General features: G+C 35.1%; 2 protein-coding genes across 3 annotated transcripts; one reads left to right on the plus strand and one right to left on the minus strand.

The window, feature by feature from the left end:
- Positions 1–784: 784 nt before the first annotated feature.
- Positions 785–4,229, plus strand: LOC110868078 (soluble inorganic pyrophosphatase PPA1). Its single transcript, XM_022117166.2, has 9 exons — positions 785–1,055; positions 1,629–1,736; positions 2,107–2,135; positions 2,246–2,311; positions 2,550–2,657; positions 2,781–2,846; positions 3,613–3,733; positions 3,811–3,892; positions 4,000–4,229. The coding sequence occupies exons 2-9, from the start codon at positions 1,637–1,639 to the stop codon at positions 4,040–4,042; spliced, it is 615 nt and encodes a 204-aa protein (XP_021972858.1). The 5' UTR covers positions 785–1,055; positions 1,629–1,636; the 3' UTR covers positions 4,043–4,229.
- Positions 4,230–5,902: 1,673 nt separating this feature from the next.
- LOC110868077 (serine/threonine-protein kinase AFC3) lies at positions 5,903–10,359 on the minus strand. Of its 2 annotated transcripts, none has more exons than XM_022117163.2 (13): positions 10,071–10,359; positions 9,893–10,004; positions 8,620–8,646; positions 8,379–8,532; positions 8,240–8,288; positions 7,946–8,060; positions 7,762–7,853; positions 7,524–7,671; positions 7,281–7,345; positions 7,078–7,175; positions 6,802–6,904; positions 6,430–6,594; positions 5,903–6,194 (listed from the first exon to the last, which is right to left on the minus strand). In XM_022117163.2, exons 1-12 carry the CDS (start codon positions 10,143–10,145, stop codon positions 6,448–6,450), a joined length of 1,185 nt encoding a protein of 394 aa, XP_021972855.1. In that variant the 5' UTR covers positions 10,146–10,359; the 3' UTR covers positions 5,903–6,194; positions 6,430–6,447. The 2 variants fall into 2 exon arrangements, with proteins under 2 accessions (XP_021972855.1, XP_021972857.1); XM_022117165.2 differs by having other exon boundaries at positions 9,893–10,027.
- Between the last annotated feature and the right edge of the window lie 8,858 nt (positions 10,360–19,217).

The following is a 19,217-nucleotide window of genomic DNA, read 5'->3' on the forward strand; positions in this document are numbered from 1 at the left end:
AACAAAACCTACAAACAATTTGAACAAATATTTATAAAAATTGGTTCTTTTTTATGAGTTTTAACAGTTCTTTGATTGATGGTGAGAATATTAGGAGCCCTAATCTTGCGTCTCTCAACATCAACAGATTTACTCCGGCGAAACTCTGGCGCCGACATCATTGAGGGAACCGATGGAACCGATGGAGGTGTGTAACGCAGATAACTTTCTCATTGGGCTTCTGTATGAAACTGATGTAAAAGGTAATTTGGTGGTTAGCTGGTGATTTGGTGGAGGTAGGGGGTAGCTGGTGATTATGGTGGTAAAGGTGGTGGTAGCTGGTGCTTTTATGGTCAGGTGGTGTTCCCTGAAGAAGAAGAAGAAGAAGAAGAAGAAGAAGAAGAAGAAGAAGAAGAAGAAGGAGAAGAAGGAGAAGAAGGAGAAGAAGGAGAAGAAGGAGAAGAAGGAGAAGAAGGAGAGAAGAAGGAGAAGAAGGAGAAGAAGAAGAAGAAGAAGAAGAAGAAGAAGAAGAAGAAGGAGGTAGTTCTTGAGAGAGATTGAGTTATATGTTAAAAGTTTTATTGTTCAAATTTATTAAAGATAAATAAATGAGTAAAATTACCAATATACCCTCATGTGCTAGGCACATGTCAAACTTAACTGAAAATTTTAACCAGGTTAGGGCTAAAGGACGTAGAGTGTAATGGGTTTTCCAAATAAAGGACTATGATTGTAATTATTGAAGTTAAAGGCTATCCACTGCAACCCGCTACAAACATAAAGGACGAAAAGTGTAATTTATCCTTTAAAATATGACAGTTGTTATGAATGGGCACGTCTGCAATTGGTGGCACTTGGACGAGTGGGATAGTCATGGAAGACAAAGTCTATGATCCAATGTTTTTTAGTACTAAACCCTAACCTAACCTAACGTAGCCTGCCTTCCGTCATGTTTCCACGTTCATTTGACTTCCTCTCTCAAACTTCTATATATATATATTTCCCCAAATCTTCTTCCCCTTCATCTGTGACCATTTCAAAATCTTTCAATCATCTTCTATCCTAATACAACCCAGGTATGAACCACTCATCTTTTTTTATAGTCTCTTTGTTCACATTAGATCTCAAATATTTATTTTTCCATACCCCATAAGCTGTAGTGGAAACAAGATTGTAAATTTATTAGATTAGAGAAAAGGGTATTAATCTTTATTCATGATGACTGCCTTTTGATGCTGATAATGATACCATTTTAATTTAAAATCAGTTGTTTTTGATGATTTGTTGTTTTATTGGGTGTGAAAAGTGTTGTGATGCAATTTTGAACTCAAGTCTTTTGTTAGTTTTTTTTTTTTTTTTTTGAAATTTTATGAAAGATATAATGATGGTAACAGGATTGTAAATTTATCAGATTAGAAAAAAAGGGTATTAATCTTTATTGATGATTACTGGCTACTGATGCTGATAATGATACTATTTTAATTTGAAATCAATGTTTTTGGTGATTTGTTGTTTTATAGGGTGTGAGTGCAGTGGTACCATGTTGAACTTAAGTTTTCCATTAGTTTTCTTTCTTTCTTTGTTTTTTTATTTTTTTGGAGATTATGAAAGATAGAATGATGATATTGATATCTCTTTTTGTGATGTAGAGAGAGACATGAGTGAACAGAAGCGTACACCCCGTTTGAATGAGAGGATCTTGTCATCCTTATCAAGGAGATCTGTTGCTGCTCATCCATGGCATGATCTTGAAATAGGTATCCGTATACGTGTTTTTGAAAGTGATTATGTGATGTTAAATAATTAAGATCGGATTTTCGGATTAAAAAGAATATCTTTGGATAGTTGTAATGATTAGATGCAGAGTGTTTGACAACTTCTGATTTTTTTATATGAAATCACCAAAAAAGGACAACTTCTGTTATTTTTATATTTATTATGTAATTATACATTTAATAAAAAAAAATTACTATATCTATTAATAGGAGCTTAGTGAAGCTCGTGCTCAGGCCCGTTTAAGCTCCGCTCAATTCGAACTTGTAATTAGTAGGTCTCGAGTAGTTCAAGAGCGACTCTGTCCATTTACACTCTTTTTTTTTTATTACTGACACTTCCTTGCCTACACAGGACCTGGAGCTCCCCAGATTTGCAATGTGGTATGTAAATCTTGTCATATGTATATTTTATTCTATTTATGCTCACTAATAATAACTTCCCTTTGTTTGGCTGGGTTCATATTGAGATGTAATTTTTATTTTTTATACAGGTTATTGAGATCACCAAAGGAAGCAAAGTGAAATATGAACTTGACAAGAAAACCGGCCTCATTAAGGTAAATTACCGGCACTTTGAAGGTTGATGCACAACGTATATCTTGTGGTTATATCAGTGCCGGACCCATGATTTTTTTACCGAGTCGCTCCTCCAATATATGTGGTGTATCGGATTACTATTTGTATATTACACATTAATGAGTTTTGGATAACACATATGTCACTTAACCCGGTTGCCTGTGCCCGAGTCCGCCCCTTATATTAATCTAAAATTAAATCGTTAATATTAATGAGCAGGTTGATCGCATCTTGTATTCATCTGTGGTTTACCCTCATAACTATGGATTCATTCCTCGTACGCTATGTGAAGATAATGACCCGATGGACGTACTAGTCCTTATGCAGGTATTTATACATGTTTTATTTTTCATGGAAAAACTTGTATTGTCAGGTTGACCCTTATACATTATCTCTATTATTATTGTGATCACTTTAATCAGAACATCTCCTAAAACTTGTGCGTTGTAGGAACCTGTGCTACCTGGATGTTTTCTTAGAGCCAGGGCCATCGGACTAATGCCTATGATTGATCAGGTGCGTCTATCATCGTCATCATAACGGTTAAATATATGGGCAAAAGATCAAATACAAATAATCTTAACATACTAAACATACAAATTGAAGGAAAACCCAAAAAGACAAGGTGGCATTTTTGTAATTACCACCAACTATCAAAGTTACAACAAAAAATACCTAAAAAAACACAATTTTTTTTTTAACATTTTTTATTAAAAAATCGCTACTTTTAGTAGCAGCAAAAAATAAAATAAAATAATTTGTGTGTTTTTTTTTTATTTTTTTAGATTTTTTAGGTTTTTTGGGGGTTTAGTTTTTAGCATTTTAGCTTGGGTGGGTGGGGGGGGGGGGGGGGGGGTTAGGTTTTTTTAGGTTTTTGGGGGTGGGGGGGGGGGTTAGGTTTTTTTTTAGGTTTTTTGGGGGGTTTAGTTTTTAGCATTTTAGCTTGGGTGGGGGGGGGGGGGGGGGGGTTAGGTTTTTTTTAGGTTTTTGGGGGTGTGGGGTTAGGTTTTTCTTTTTAGGTTTTTGGGGGTGGGGGGGGGGGGGTAGGTTTTTTTTAGGTTTTTCGGGGGTGGGGGGAGTGGTTAGGTTTTTTTAGAGGTATTTGTAGAGTAACTTTGATAGTTATTGATAATTACAAAAATGCCACCTTGTCTTTTTGAGTTTTCCTTCAATTTGTATGTTTAGTATGTTAAGATTATTTGTACAAGAACTTTACCCTAAATATATGTCAATTATGATTTTTTTTTTTTTTTTTTGTAAAAAAACATGTTTTTGGATTTAGGGAGAAAAAGATGACAAGATTATTGCAGTATGTGCTGATGATCCAGAGTACCGCCACTACACTGATATAAGCCAGCTACCTCCTCATCGTTTGGCTGAGATCCGACGATTCTTTGAGGATTGTATCCTTTTAATTTTAGAATATTTATTTAATTTTTTTTGTTTTACAAAATAAAATTTTCTTGACAAATGAAATAAGATAAGAAGAATGAGAACAAAGAGGTTGCAGTTGATGAGTTTCTGCCTTCAAACACTGCTCATGATGCCATCCAGTACTCCATGTAAGCCTCATTTTGATTAATTTGGGAAGATTTATATATATATATATATATATATATATTTATATGATGATAATTGTGACTAAAATGTTTGATTTCGGGCGTCACAGGGATCTTTATGCCGAGTACATCATGCAGACTTTGAGGAAATAGACGGACCGGTTCGATCTAATGAGGATGTTATATTTTTAACATTTCAAATTGAAGATGAAAGACCAAATTATTGCTGTTTACTTTTACTGTTATTGATACTGTAATATTTTGAGAATTTTGTATGAAATTACTCGATGGATTACTGGTTATCTTTTTTACTTATTGGCATAAAAAAATTCTCAAAATAGTTCAAAAGAGAAACAGGTAAATATGATTACAACTTTTAAATTACTTGTTTACTTGGTGGCATAAAAAACTCTTAAAATAGTTAGTTCAATAGAAGAGTAAAACAGGCTAATATAATTAAAACTTTCAATTGCATTAATAAATAAGGTTAGAAAACTGATTTTAAAAGTATGCTTTCTAGTCAATAGTTGTACATTTACATTTACAATACATACAAACATAAGTTTGTAATGTAGGCGGGAATAGTTGTGTTTGTTGGTTGGCCAAAAGTGGCGGCCAACTTTTCTTTCTTTCTTTTTTTTTTTTTTCATAAAATAGTTATTTATAGGTCCTGCCAAAGTACGATTTTATTCTCTGTTTAAAATAACGATCTTACCCCCTGCCAAATTACGATTTTATCCCCTGTTTAAAATTACGATCTTAACCCCCAATTAGAAATTAAATTTATGCTTTGCCCCCAGCTTAAATTTACGATTTTGCCTTGGTTAAAAAAAAAATTATACTTTTGCCCACCGATACAATCCTGCCAAATTACAATCTGGTTCCCAGTTTAAAATTACAGGTTCAAAATAAAATTTTTGTTTTGCCGCCAGCTAAAAATTACGATTTTGCTATCAGTAAAAATATTACGATTTTGCCCCCAATTCAAAATAAAGAAATAGTTTTGCCCTCAGTTCAAAATATTATTTTACCTCCATTGCAATGTTGCCATAGATTTTTTGGGCAAAACTATGGTAGTGTTTTATTTTACTTGATTTACTCAATTTAGTTTTTATTCGTGTCAAACAGCTGCATAGCACTCGCTAATTGGTCCTGACAAATTATTGTTTTGCCCCCAACTCTAAATTACACGCTTGCCATCGTTTTGTTTATTTTTTATCATAACTATCATAGTGTTTTTCTTTATTTGGTTAACTTGATGCATCTTTTTTTATATCGTGTTATAAGTAGCATGTATAACTAACCGAAATAAATGCATACATGTTATTAAAGTAAGAAATATTTGGTTTAGCGTCCCGCAACGCGGACGGTGCATAACTCTAGTTATATATATAACATGACGAAAATATTAAAAGGCCAACCCAACATATTTGTGTGTTAAAGCAACTCCAAACAGTACCCCTCATTTATCAAAATGAGTCTTTAACCGTTGTATGCGGTCATAAACGAACATGGTAAATGAAACATGTCAAACAAAACAAACTGACTTTTAACACAATCAGAGGCCAGTGTCTAGCGCACCAAAGCGTCTCAAACATACACATAGCAATGTTGTTACCAGGTGCATGTGAGGCGAGAGGCGGGGTGAGCGCCTTCATCTAGTGTATCAAACAGACGCAATCAGAGGCGAGTGTCTAGCGCACCAAAGAGTCTCAGACATGCACAAAGCAATGTTGTTACCAGGTGCATGTGAGGCGAGAGGCGGGGTGAGCGCCTTCATCAAGTGCATCAAGCAGACGCAACTCGCAAGGTGATTTTCTTATCAGGTGCATGTGAGGCAAGACAATGTGATCGCCTTTGTCCAGTCTGGCGCCAAACCTAGAAAAAAAAAACCAACCTGAAGCAGACCAAACTAGACTTAACCAGCCATATGGCTCCTTGTGCCAAGTGAAGACAACTTGGAGAAGATAAACAAAAATGAGAAGAAAACAAAGAAAAGTAGTGAATACTGAATGGTCAAAAAAACACTTGCTAGATACAAGTTTGGAATTTCTTATATTTTTCTAAACATGAACAAAGTCTACAACAACTACAGTTCAAAGATAAAAACATGAAACCCTAAAAATATAATCAACACAATGATAGTTACGCACAGACACTGGTTATCAAAACCGTGATTATATCATCTTTAAACCAGATAGACTACGCCATGCGTGCAGCAAGATCATCTCGTCTATGATCACTCGATTGTCCATGTCACCGCGACTGCTCTGAGGCTCATCATCAGTTGCAGAATCATAAGGACCTGCAACCAACAAAGTTGGAAGGACAGTGAGATACAATCTTGTATCTCTAACAAGTCAAATGGGAACGATGAAAAAAGTAGCTTAATGCGTATATTTACGAAAATGAGGTCAAACGGGTTGAATTCAGAAAACACTAATATTACTAGTATTGACGAGTTTTGTATATACCTGATACACTATATTAATTAAAATTTACAACCCACAAACAAATTTAAAAACAGCTGTTTTGGGTACCAGAAAACTGCGGTCAGCTTATGCAGGACTGTTTCTGAAAAATGGATGGTCAAGAGCTTGTTGAGCGGTGAGACGGTCTGCGGGATCAAACTTCAATAAACCGTGTAGCAGATCAACAAAGTATGATCTTGATCCTCCAACTGTCACACACTGTGATATCATATTCTACATTGTAAGGAAACAGATAGTTAGTGAATCTGTATGCCAAAAAATAAAAATAGTAAAACATACAAGCATGTAACAGTTAAGCGCTAAAAGCCTCATGAAAAACATATATAAAAACAATTGATGGATCCTTTCACTTTCTATCGTATATAAAACTTTAACAAATGAGCTATCTTTATGGGAAAAAAAGGCAAAGTAAAAGGGAACCTTGAGCCGATCTAGCTTCCTTACTGCTCTAATACTCTCCCTAGAGACAGCACCTTCCGGCCAGTTTAATCTTGATCTTCGGAAGTATTTTTCAGCACCCCGACTGTTTTCACAATTAATACAAAGATATAATAATCACAAAATTGATAAAAAAGTAAGAAACAGTGTCTAACAAAAAAGCACGTTTTCAAGCATGCTTTGTTTTTTTTTTTTTTTTCTGCAAAATGCGTATATACAAAAAATAAAATATTTAAAATTTATAAAATTAAACCTTACCTTGCTTTTCGAATCATGTGCTCCGGTAAAGGTCCCAATACTCGCTCCATCATTGCCAGATGTTCTAAATTCTCGTGAGTCTGAAACAAAGCTTCGCCCTGAAAAAAAAAATTACGTATTACAAATACCTTACAAATAATATTAGATGATTTCACTTTATAATAGCACATGACCGAAAACACGAAGAAAAGAAGAAGACAAACCGAGCATAATTCAACAAGTATACACCCCACACTCCACATATCACACGGGTAACTCCATCCAAGTCCTGAAATAATAATCATAAATATAAAAAATTGAAAAAGAATGCAGAAACGTCTCGTAGAGTTGTACGTGAGATGATGAAAACCTCAATCTACTCTAACTAATTATGGGTTTAGGGATATAAACTTATGGATTAGGGTTACAAAGATCAATGAAAAGAACAAACACGTGTGACATTTCACCTAGAATAACTTCAGGTGCTCGGTAGTGTCTTGTAGAAACAATGGAGCTATGATTTTGATTATCATAAGCAGTACTGCCAAAATCAATCAGCTTAATCTCACTCGATTTTGGCAACCACCTATAACTAATTTCACCCTGTGAATTTCTCTGCAACATTTCAAAAACTTATTCAAAACTTTAAAAACCATCCACCATCTGTAAAACAGGTCCAACCTCAAAAGTCAAACGGTCAACTACCTTGTGCCCCGGAAGCTTTATAAAATCAGAAGACACAAGAAGTATATTTTCCGGCTTCAGATCAGTATGGATTAAGTGTAAACTATGCATATCTGCCAAGTATTATATATAACAAAATAATGTTACCCAAAAAGATCGTAATAACTAACAACTCTTTCGTTTTAGGGCTAAAAAATCTACACACATGCTACAGACTCCAAAAGCTGACGTCCGATTTCCCAAACAAGATCCACGGGAAACGGGGAGTATTTATTTCTCTTTAGAAAATCAAATAAACTCGGTCCAAGCTTCTCAAACACCTGATGATCACCAGTGAAAATGCATGCTTTCATATAGCAATCAGCCTCCATAAATTTATATTTAAAGTATCACATACACTCAAACTGTAAAGCACCTTATCATCATGCAGAGAATGACAAAAAAAAATGAAAAAAAAAAGTACGGAATCAGAGAATAAGGTGGTCATTGAGGCACTTACTATGCAGATATGATTGCGATAATCAAACCAGTTCCTGATTTGCACACAGCTGCAAATATAAACGAACAAACGAATCAGACGATATTACATTATTGCCGATGAACTATATGAGATCTGATATGAAGTGAAAGAAACATACAGTGATCTGCCTTTATTGTTCTTAGCAAGCTGTTCGAGCACATCAACTTCGATCATTGCAGCATCACGATACTTTCTTATGCTCCGGACTACTTTGATAGCTACATATTCACGGGTTTGGCGATCCCAACACTCCAAAACTCGACCAAATGTGCCTACAGCACTAGCAATTTGCTGATACCCACAAAAGAAGAGTGATAAAAATATAAGATTTTGCAGACACCGGACACTTTACTGCTAACCTTCACCCATCTTGCTTAGTATTTTATCTGAACAAAACGTTTAAAGAGACTCCAATGGTTAGTTGCTAAAATAAAAGATAAAGAAAACAAGCAAAGGGTCAGTAAATCATGTTCTATTCTTATATTATTTGTTCTGATTTCCCCTTAGTTTTAAACAGCGCGAGGCACACCGAAGCGATAGGGTCTATAACCGAAGTGCAAAAGCGCACCCCTTTACGTACGCGAGATGCAATTTATTTAAACAACTTTTTTTAACTCTCATAAGTCTGTAGCATCAGTTACCCAAATTTTAGACATAAACAAGCAATATATGGTTTAGTTATATACAACCTATATGTACAATCTAAAAGGCTATATGTACAACATCCTAAGGCACAAAACCTTCCCTGTACACTAAGCGCACCTCATGCCAGTTATTGTGTGCCTCGATTGGGCTTTTCGTACACCCCTTAACTTTTTTGTAGTCTAAAGCTCAAGCCAATGAGCCTTAGGTCGCCTTACGCCCCTCAAGAAAGCTTTTTAAACTACATTCTTACTGGCTACTACCTAAGTATAGATTTAAGTTGCCAAGTTAAATGTCATTTTAGTCCCTGTGGTTTGGGCCATTTTGCCAGTTTAGTCTAAAGGTTTCATTTTTCGCTTGTGGGTCCAAAAAGGTTTCACTGTTGCTATTTTAGTCCACTAGGTTAACTTCATCCATTATTTCTGTTAACGAGAAGGGCGATTCGGTCATTTTATATCGCCGAATTGCCTTTCTAGTTAACAGAATTACATATAAAAATGACCGAATTGCCCTTCTGGTTAACAGAAAAAATGGATAAAGTTAACCCAGTGGACTAAAATGGCAACGGTGAAACCTTTTTGGACCCACAGGAGAAAAATGAAACTTTTGGACTAAAATGGCCCAAACCACAGGGCCGAAAATGGCATTTAACTCTAAGTTGCCCTATGGTATATACAAATAATCTATATGTACAATGTAAAAAAACTATATCTACAAGTACAACATCCTGATTCCCCGCACGAAAGGCGCAGCACAAAACTGCACCTCGTCGGCTCATCCCAAATTTCTGTGTGCTTTCTGTCCACCCAGGCTTTTTGTGTTCTGAAGGATTTCCCCAAATATATAGATTTGAGCTGCCCTATGGTATGCAATATGCATTAATCTCTAATATTACCATACTCACATTTAACTTACAAAAATGTTCTCAACTTCAACATATCATAAACTTTAACAAGCAACACAGCCGAACATTAACAGCAGAAAACTCACATCGTGGAGTTAGATTCTCCCCTAAAGTATACGTATAATGTCCCTCTCGATCATCCTCTCGTTTTGGAGGCGAGTTGTGGCGACACAACACAGGCTGCTGCCGCACTTGACCCTGCAAACATAAACACAATCAACCTATTATTCACGATATAATAATATTCACAAGTCAAAAACAAACCTCTTGCTGTGTAGGGACATCCCATGCAAGACGGCGTCGTTTGGTGTAGCGTTGCTGCTCCTTCTCCTCAACCATTGCAGGATGAATCGCTTTCTGCAACCAAAAACAGATTATAATAACATGGAGGAGGTTTGTTGCCTGTAAATTGATTTAGGGTTTGTAAGGAAGAAGGAAATAGGGGTTTTGGAGAGATAAAGTGGCGGTGTGTGCATCGTAGTCGAGTGACGTAACACGGTCGGGTCTCGAGATGGGCCTGTCATAACCGACTAGACCAGCCTCATGTCATACGGACACAAGCCCACAAACTACCATAACGTAATGTCAAACTAGTAAATTTCCTCGTGCGTCACGGCGAGTTCAAATCAATCGTACTTGTACCGTCAAGTTCTGAATCTTTTCTGAACAAAAGTTATGTCAAAATTTAAATAAAATGAAAATGTACATAAAAGAAGCACGAAAACTTATTATGTTTGACCTGACTTTTTGTAAAACAAAATTTATGCTAAAACTGAAAACGTACATAAAAAAAACATATTATATCTGAGCCAACTCATTTTTAAAGAAGCGTAATCAATTTTAATTTATACCGACATGTACATTAAAATAAGCATGTAAAAAATGATTATAAAGTTTTTAGAAAGTTGAAAGGTTGTAAGTGACAATACTAAGACCACCGGTAATGGTGAACAAAAATAATGCCCCCACCATGGGGCATTATCCGACATGTGTCATCCTAGTCAGCGTTGGGCATTATAGCAAAAGAGGTGTAGTGGGGCATTATTCCAATAACGCCCATATTATTTTTAATGCAAAAAAAAAAAAAAAAAAAAAAACGAAATGTGGGTAGCTCAAAAAGTTGTCAGAGACATGTGGGGTGGCTCAAATGTCATTGGGTGGACAAAAGTGATTGTCAGATACCACAATGTTGGAGACTTTTGATTGGCCCTTTTCAAATGTGCAAAGCGTTTTAATTAAAACGCCAATTTGATTTTTTTTTTTTCCAAAATAACGCCCGGAAACGCCAGGTGTAATGGGGTGGGGGGCGTTTTCCGGCGTTTTTTTTGAATTTTTTTTTAAAACGCCCCACTACGGGTGGTCTAAGCGTTGAATGGTAAAGGTTCAAAAAACAAAAAAAAAAACCATACTAAAAGACAAAAAAAAAACAAAAAAAATTGGCCCACTTGAAGTTACTCTATATGTACTTCTTAATTGCGGCGGCGTTCAAACGTGAAATAACTCAAATTTATACGTCTAATGAAAACATATTATATTTGACCCGACTCTTTTCTGATTAAGATTTATGTTAACACGTAGACCAACCGAAAACATATATAAAAATAAACACAACAACTTATTATATGACTTATTTTTTGAAAGAAACTTATGTCGAAATGTAAACCAACTTAAATTTACACTGACACGTAAATAAGCATAAGCCCACAAGAATATAATGTTCTTTTAAGTTAAAGAATGGTAGAGCATGTTGCAGCGACGTTGAAAAGTAAAGCAACTTGAATTTATACCGTCAAATGAAAACGTATTATACTTAACGTGACTCGTTTTCGAACCAAATTTATGTCAAAACTTAGACCATCTGAAAACATATATAAAAATAAGCACGAAAACATATTATATTTGATTTGAGTGGTTTCCAAAAAGAGCTTACGTCGAAACGTAAATCAACTTAACTTTATAGCGACACGTGCATAACAATAAGCACGTAAAACTCGATTACAAAGTGTGTAAAAAGTTGAAGGGTTATAAGTGTCAATACTGAAAGTTGAAGGGTAAATATACATAAACATAATAGTAAACTGCCATTTTGGTCCCTGATGTTTGGTCACTTTTGCCACTTTTATTCCAAATTTGAAACCTTTTGCATCTGGGTCCCTGTGGTTTCATTTTTTTGAAATTTTGGCCAAAAATGAAACCAGCTCATATTTCTCAAATTAAATCATGGTTTTTGTCCTTTTCCCCAAGGGAAAATGGTCATTGTGAGTTTTGATATAACAAATTATTAATTAAAATTATAAAATTAATTAACCCCTCTCTCAACTTACTCTTCCCCCCCCCCCCTCTCTCTCTATCTCTCTTTCTATCTCTAACACCACCGCCACCTCCTCCCCTTCTCACCACAAATCCAGCAAATCTAGTAAACTAGCCCTAGGGTTTCATCATAGTTTGCAGCATAATTACCGACAAAAAATCGAGAACTTGCATGTATTAATGGCGGATGAAGATGATGATTACATGGGTGACCTCTCAAAGTTTCGATCTTCCCAACTGGAAACCTCCACAAACCTTCCAGGAAAAAAAGGTAACCTTTTTCACACACATAAAAAACCATATGTTTCAACTTTCAAAACCCTAACTTTTCAATTGGTATCAGGTTTATAACACCAGTAGCAGTAGTAAATCAACTAGTTTAGGGCCTTCAAAGAAGAGACAAAAAACCCTAAATTGGCAACAACAAAGAAAACAAAAGTGAGAAATTAAACAAGCACAAGAGGATGAACAAACCCTAGCTAGCTTAGAATCAGCAATACCTCAATCCAACATTGGGTTCAAGATGTTGAAACAGATGGGTTATACCCCAGGGTCTGGGTTGGGTGGGTCAGGTCGGGTTGAGCTGGTGGAGATTGAGATACGGAGGTCGAGAGCTTGGATCGAGCGGGAGGATCCGATAAAGGAGAATATGATAAGGGAGGAGGAGTTGGGGTTGGAGAGTAAGGGGGAGGAGGTGGCGGTGGTGGAGTTCATGGTGGCGGTGGTGTTAGAGAGAAGGAGAGAGAGAAAGGGGGAGAGAGTAAGTTTAGAGATAGGTTAATTAATTTTATAATAATAATTAATAATTTGTTATAATAAAACTCATAATGACCATTTTGCCCATGGGGAAAAGGACAAAAAACAGGATTTAATTTGAGAAATATGAGTTGATTTCATTTTTGGACCAAAATGGCAAAAAAAAAAAAAAATAAACCACAGGGACCCAGATGCAAAAGGTTTCAAATTTAGACTAAAGTGGCAAAAGTGACCAAATCTCAGGGACCAAAATGACAGTTTACTGTAAACATAAACATGTCACAAAATGACAAAAAAAAGTTGCCACTGTACACCAAACTTGTTATTGTAACTGTATACAATATGTCTAGTCGGTCACATCAAAATTTGATAAACGTATTAAAAATACTTATTTTACCTTCAACCCTAAAAACCTTACTAATATTTACATTTCCACCTCATACCTTTTACATTTATTAATACTCAACATTTTTTTATAATTTATAATGATTTAGAAATCATTATTACTAGGATTTTGACCCGTGCAGCGTGTTGCGACGGCTACGCCGCGTTATTGAATTTGTTTCACCCGACACAATGATGTCATTAACGTGTAGTGCGTGCACGTAACATTACGCGTTTTTTACCTTGTTACACATGTTACTTCGTGACATTAACGTCATTAGACATAGATAAAAAAGAGTAGGGGTGAGCAAGAAAACCGAAATAACCGAACCGTAACCGAATAACCGAAATAACCGAACCGAAAAAACCGAACTGAAACAAAAACCGATGGTTCGGTTTTCGGATTTTTAATAACCGAAAATTTCGGTTCGGTTTTCGGATAAACTTTTTCAATAACCGAAAAAAACGAACCGAACCGATAAGTTACAATCCATATATTTTTATGTTTAAGTTTAAATTGTTTAAGTGTTTAGCCCAATGCTAGTAGAAAATGTTAATTTTATTCTTGAATGTTAAGTGTTTATAATAAAAACATTATAACTGAAATGATTTATTATTACCTATAAGATATAACAAAATTTAATAAAAACTTTGAAGAAACATAAAAAAAGATTAGAAGGTTAGGTTTATGTAAACAATATTAATTAAAGAGGTTAACTATAATAAATTAAATGTAAACATATAAAAAGATTGTTATAATATAATTTATACTTTTTATTTTTTGAATCTTACATAATTTTGTTCCAAAAACCGAAATAACCGGAAAACCGAACCGAACCGACGTAAAAACCGAAAAACCGAAACCGAAAAAAACCGAAACCGAACGGTTTTTAAAACCCGAAAACCGACATTTCGGTTTCGGTTTTGATTTTACCCAAAAACCGAACCGAACCGAACCGTGCACACCCCTAAAAAAGAGTGTCTCGGACGTTGCAGTGTAGTCGTAAAAGTAATTTTGACATTAACGTAGTTAAGCAAGTAATATAAACTTGTCGTTGTTGGCAAGCAAGTTTGCAATTTTAGTTTCTTGTATGGCAGACATTATATATATATATATATATATATATATATATATATATATATATAGAGAGAGAGAGAGAGAGAAAGAGAGAGAGAGAGGAAGGTTAACGTACATTACGGCTTAACGTATATCACGTACGACAGGTAATTACGCACGTTCATTTTAAAATCACGCACATTATAACTCAAAAATCCAAAATCACGCATGTTGAAACACAATAATCACGCATATTGAAAACAATAATCACGCATGTTATAGAACAAATCACGCATGTTGTTGTACGTGAAGTACGTTAAGCCGTAATGTACAATATACTTTCTATACATATATATATATATATATATATATATATATATATAGGCTAATTAAAATGAGAAAACCCACCCCGATTCAGAAAACTAAGAAAATTCTTTATATGGACAAGGTTAAGCCACATGTCCATTGTTACATATGCGCAGAAGGGTATTATAGGAACAATTTTTGTGTGTACATAAGAATGGCTGACACTTTTTTGTTACACATTACTTTTGCATTAAATAGGTGAACTTGTATTAATTTTTTTCATTTTCTTTTTCTATTTTTTTTCTTTTTGCACATTCCACACATTTTAAAGAGATTTAATCTCATCAACTCCTTTTTTTCCATTTGCAAGAGACATGTTCTCCTTATTCCTTTCCTTTATCTCTCTCTCTCTCTCTCTCTCTCTCTCTCTTATTCCTAAAGCAAAACTCATGCTTTTTCACCTCAATTTCTTCTTTCGATCTAATTGCATTTTATCAAATACCATGATTGTATCAACAAAATCTCAACAAAACAAGGACAATAATAGTAGTTGAAAACAACGAGATTGATGACGGTGTCTAGGTGGTCAGTGGTTTCGGTTCAAATGGCGGAGTTCAAGCCGGTTTGAGTCGTGGAGGTGACGGTGGTTGTGGTTGACACTTGGATCACATGGTGGTTTGGTTCCATGGCTACATATGGACATCAAAAGATCATCATCCAGATGCTCCGAACCAAAAAGATGCTCCGAATCAAAAGATGATCCAGATCCAAACGATGATGTTTTATATGATGGTTGAAGATGCTCCAGATGCTCCGGTTGAAGATGCTCCGGAAAGATTCTACCGGATCTAAAAGATGCTCAAGATCCGGTTGAAGATGTTCAATGTTGAAGATGATGTTTTAGACGACGGTTCGATGTTGAAGATGATCCAAAAGATGTTCGATGTTGAACATGATGTTCTAGATCTAAAAGATCCTACAGATCCATAAGTATGTTTGTTTTCAGTTTTTTTTTTCAGATTTGCAATTTTTGTGTTTTGTATATCTTATTTTTTTATGTTTTGTAGATCTACAACTTTTTTTCTATTTTTTATTCAAGAAGATGAATGTTTTTAATTTCTTATTTTCTGGATATGTTGTTTTTTTATTACCGATTTTATCATTTTTTTTGTTTAAAATTTGTTTTCAGATTTGAAAAATGGAAACAATTTGATTTAAGTTCCTATGTATTGGATTAAAATCTAAGTTACTTTTCTTGTTTATTGTTATGATTATTGAATCTAAAAAATCTGTTGTTATTGGATTCTTGTTAATGAGTTATATTTTTATATACATTTTGTAACATTGCTAGTTACATTACTTATGTTGGATTATTGTTAATGAAGTTTATATTTGATATAACAATTCTCATAACAATTCTTTGCGTCTTAGTTACGAACCTCCAAGATCAGTGGCGAAGCTTGAAATTTTTTACGGGGGGGTCGAAAACGTATATACTCAAAAATTTCTATAGAACCGAGGGTCGAAAACATATACACCTAAAAATTTCTATACGAAAACTACATATATAACACTACTGGCCGAAAAGTTCGGGGGGTCGGGCGCCCCTCCCGGCCCATTCAAAGCATCGCCCCTGTCCAAGATCTAGACATTTTTTATGTAACACTACGTAACCGGGTCCTAGAAATGTAACAATTGAAGCAAAAAATGGTTGTTACATTTTACGTGTTATAAAAATAATTGTAAAGTGCGTTGTTACATTTTTTCATATTATTGTAAAAATAGAGTGCGTTGTTATATTTTTTGTGTTGTTACGAAAATAAAGTGCATTGTTACATGTTATTAGATTTTTTATGAAATTTAAGTGCCTGTTACAGAAATAAAACACGTTGTTACATTTTTTGTGTTACATAAATAACTTGTACCTAATCATGTAAAAATGTATGTTACATTTATGCAACATAAATGATATAGTTAACATTTTTTTTATATTACTGTAAAAATAGAGTGCGTTGTTACATTTTTTTGTGTTTGTTGCAGAAATAAAGTGCATGTTACATGTTATCAGAATTTTTATGAAATTTAAATGCCTGTTACAGAAATAAAATATGTTACATTTAAAAATGTATGTTACATTTATAAAATTTGTGTTATAGAAATAATTTGTATCTAGTTATAAAAAGTATGAGAGAGGATATAGAAAATGAAAAAATGGAGTACACATGAATTTTTTTTTTATGATTGTCAGTGATTTGAAAACAACAAATTTTTTTATTCCCATATTACCTTTATTGTACTTTTTGATATTATTTTAGTAAAGTGATATCACTTTTTACAGAAATTTATCACAACCATCCATAGCAATTAATCAAGGGTAGATATATGGTTTTCAGAGTTTCTTTATCTCAAGGAGGTTTTCGATTTGTCCTTGCCATATATATATAGAGAGAGAGGCCGGTTATCATACAATATATGCCTAATCGTACATTACGTACACTATAACCACAACAGTCAGATCATCTCAATTAAACCCCGTGCTTAACTATTAAATTAATCAAATTAAAAAATATATATATGAAATAGCCAAGGTTAAAATCGTCCATTACGAAATAAAAAACCCCTGATAATCAGCAAACAAAACCTCAAAATCATACCGTAAGATTCTTGTTCAAAATCGTATTCGAAAATCCAACAAGTAAACAAAAATCGATCGATTCTTATTCACCAACTCCTTCTGTGAATTGAACTTCTGCTGAATTTGGAAGTTTAGAACTGAAACAAATCGATAGACCATCTATCGAAGAAGATGATGCAGGATGAAAATCTAATAAAAAATGCGAAATACATATTAAACGTGCGAAAAACATTTCAGACAAAAAGAAAGGTTGTGTTTTTTGTAAAGTTTGCGATGTAACACCCCGTGTTTCGAAAGTCAAAGCCAAAGTCAAGATTGAAGTCAAAGGAAGAAAAGATTGCTAATTGCGATCTGTCACTCCTTGCTCAATTCCTGTTTTGACTTCTTTGACTTGTAGTTAACCTAGTTAATTGTTTATGTTAGTTGTATTATGTGAAGTATTTATTAAGGATCGAGGTTTATTCGCTATTTATCGATATTCATCGCTGTTTATCGCTTTATCGCTTATCGCAATCGCGCTCGCAACTCGAATTATGTGTTCTGGATATTGTTTTACGTGTGTGTGTCTATTATGTGTTACTTGTGCATGTTTACTTATGTTTATGTGTGGTGATTAATCGAAACGCAACCGCAATCAAATCGCAAACACTAAACGCAAGTTATTTAGAATGATTGTATGTTAGATATAGTAGTTGAGATTAAAAGTAATTTGAATAGGAAACTCTATCGCATCGCAACGCTCAACACGCGAATCGAAATCGCAAAACTCATCGCGTCGTGCCCTCCAATCGAGTGGCCAGCCGATCGAGCTGTCACCCGATCGGGCTGCCACCCGATCGAGGTGCTACTCGATCGAGCAGCCACCCGATCGGGTTACCACCCGATCGACCAGCCTTTTTCCCCCTTTCCTTTTATGGAAAGCCTATAAATACCACTCATGTCAACATCATTTGATGTTGACAGCACTCTCTCCCTCTCACTCGTTCCAGCTCGCTTTTCTTCAGATCTCTCGCGATTCTTGTAAGTTTTCCATCTAAATCTTGTATTTTCGTAATCTACATGCACTCCTACACCTTTCTATCTTTTGAATCTTAACTTTTAACCGAGAAATCACTAGATTTGAGGTGTTCTAGGATGATGTCATCATGGTGTTCTTATGAACTTCATGTTTTGACTTCAATCCACCAAGAACAACTTAGATCTGAACAATTTCCACACAAATAAACAAAGATCTTTCATAAATCTGAACATATTCAAGGTGAAAGTGATTGAAAGATGGTTTTCCAGCCTTCTTTCAACTCTTTTACACTCAATGCACTCAAAATTGATAGAATCGGAGCTCGTTCTGATCTTCTACTCTCTCTTGTCGAAGTGTTGGTTCAAGATTTGGATTCTATCCATGAGATTACCGATTTCGGGTTAAACATGAAACACCGTCTCGAACAGTTAACTGGTCGGATTTGGGTAGTTCCTGTCCGATCAGATTACCAAGTGTGGACGAGGTTTCTGTTGTTCAGCACGTTATCAAATCATCTCGATAAAATTTCAAAACTATCAAAACAACCAAGGAAGAAGACGATCAGGCCGACCAGGACGGAGTGTCGCCCGATCGGGCTGCTATCCGATCGGATTGTCACCCGATCGGGTTGCCACCCGATCGGCTTGCACCTTGGGTCCCACACTTAACTTTCATTTCCAACATTTAAGGTTTGAACATTGAACGAATTGCTGTCCGATCGGATTGTCACCCGATCGGATTGCCACTCGACTATGTGATGTTTAGACCTCAACACTTAAACAATTTTCAAACATGTTCAATACAAGCGGACTGCCACCCGATCGAACTACAATCTGATCGAGTGCCAAACTGCTGTGAACTTGTTCTCACTAAGTGTCCAACCTACCGGATTGTCGCCAGATCGAACGGTCGTTCGATCGATCGACATGAAAGGTAGAGATACTT

The sequence above is a fragment of the Helianthus annuus genome, chromosome 7, assembly GCF_002127325.2.
Source record: "Helianthus annuus cultivar XRQ/B chromosome 7, HanXRQr2.0-SUNRISE, whole genome shotgun sequence".
In the NCBI taxonomy this organism is placed as follows: Eukaryota; Viridiplantae; Streptophyta; class Magnoliopsida; order Asterales; family Asteraceae; genus Helianthus; species Helianthus annuus.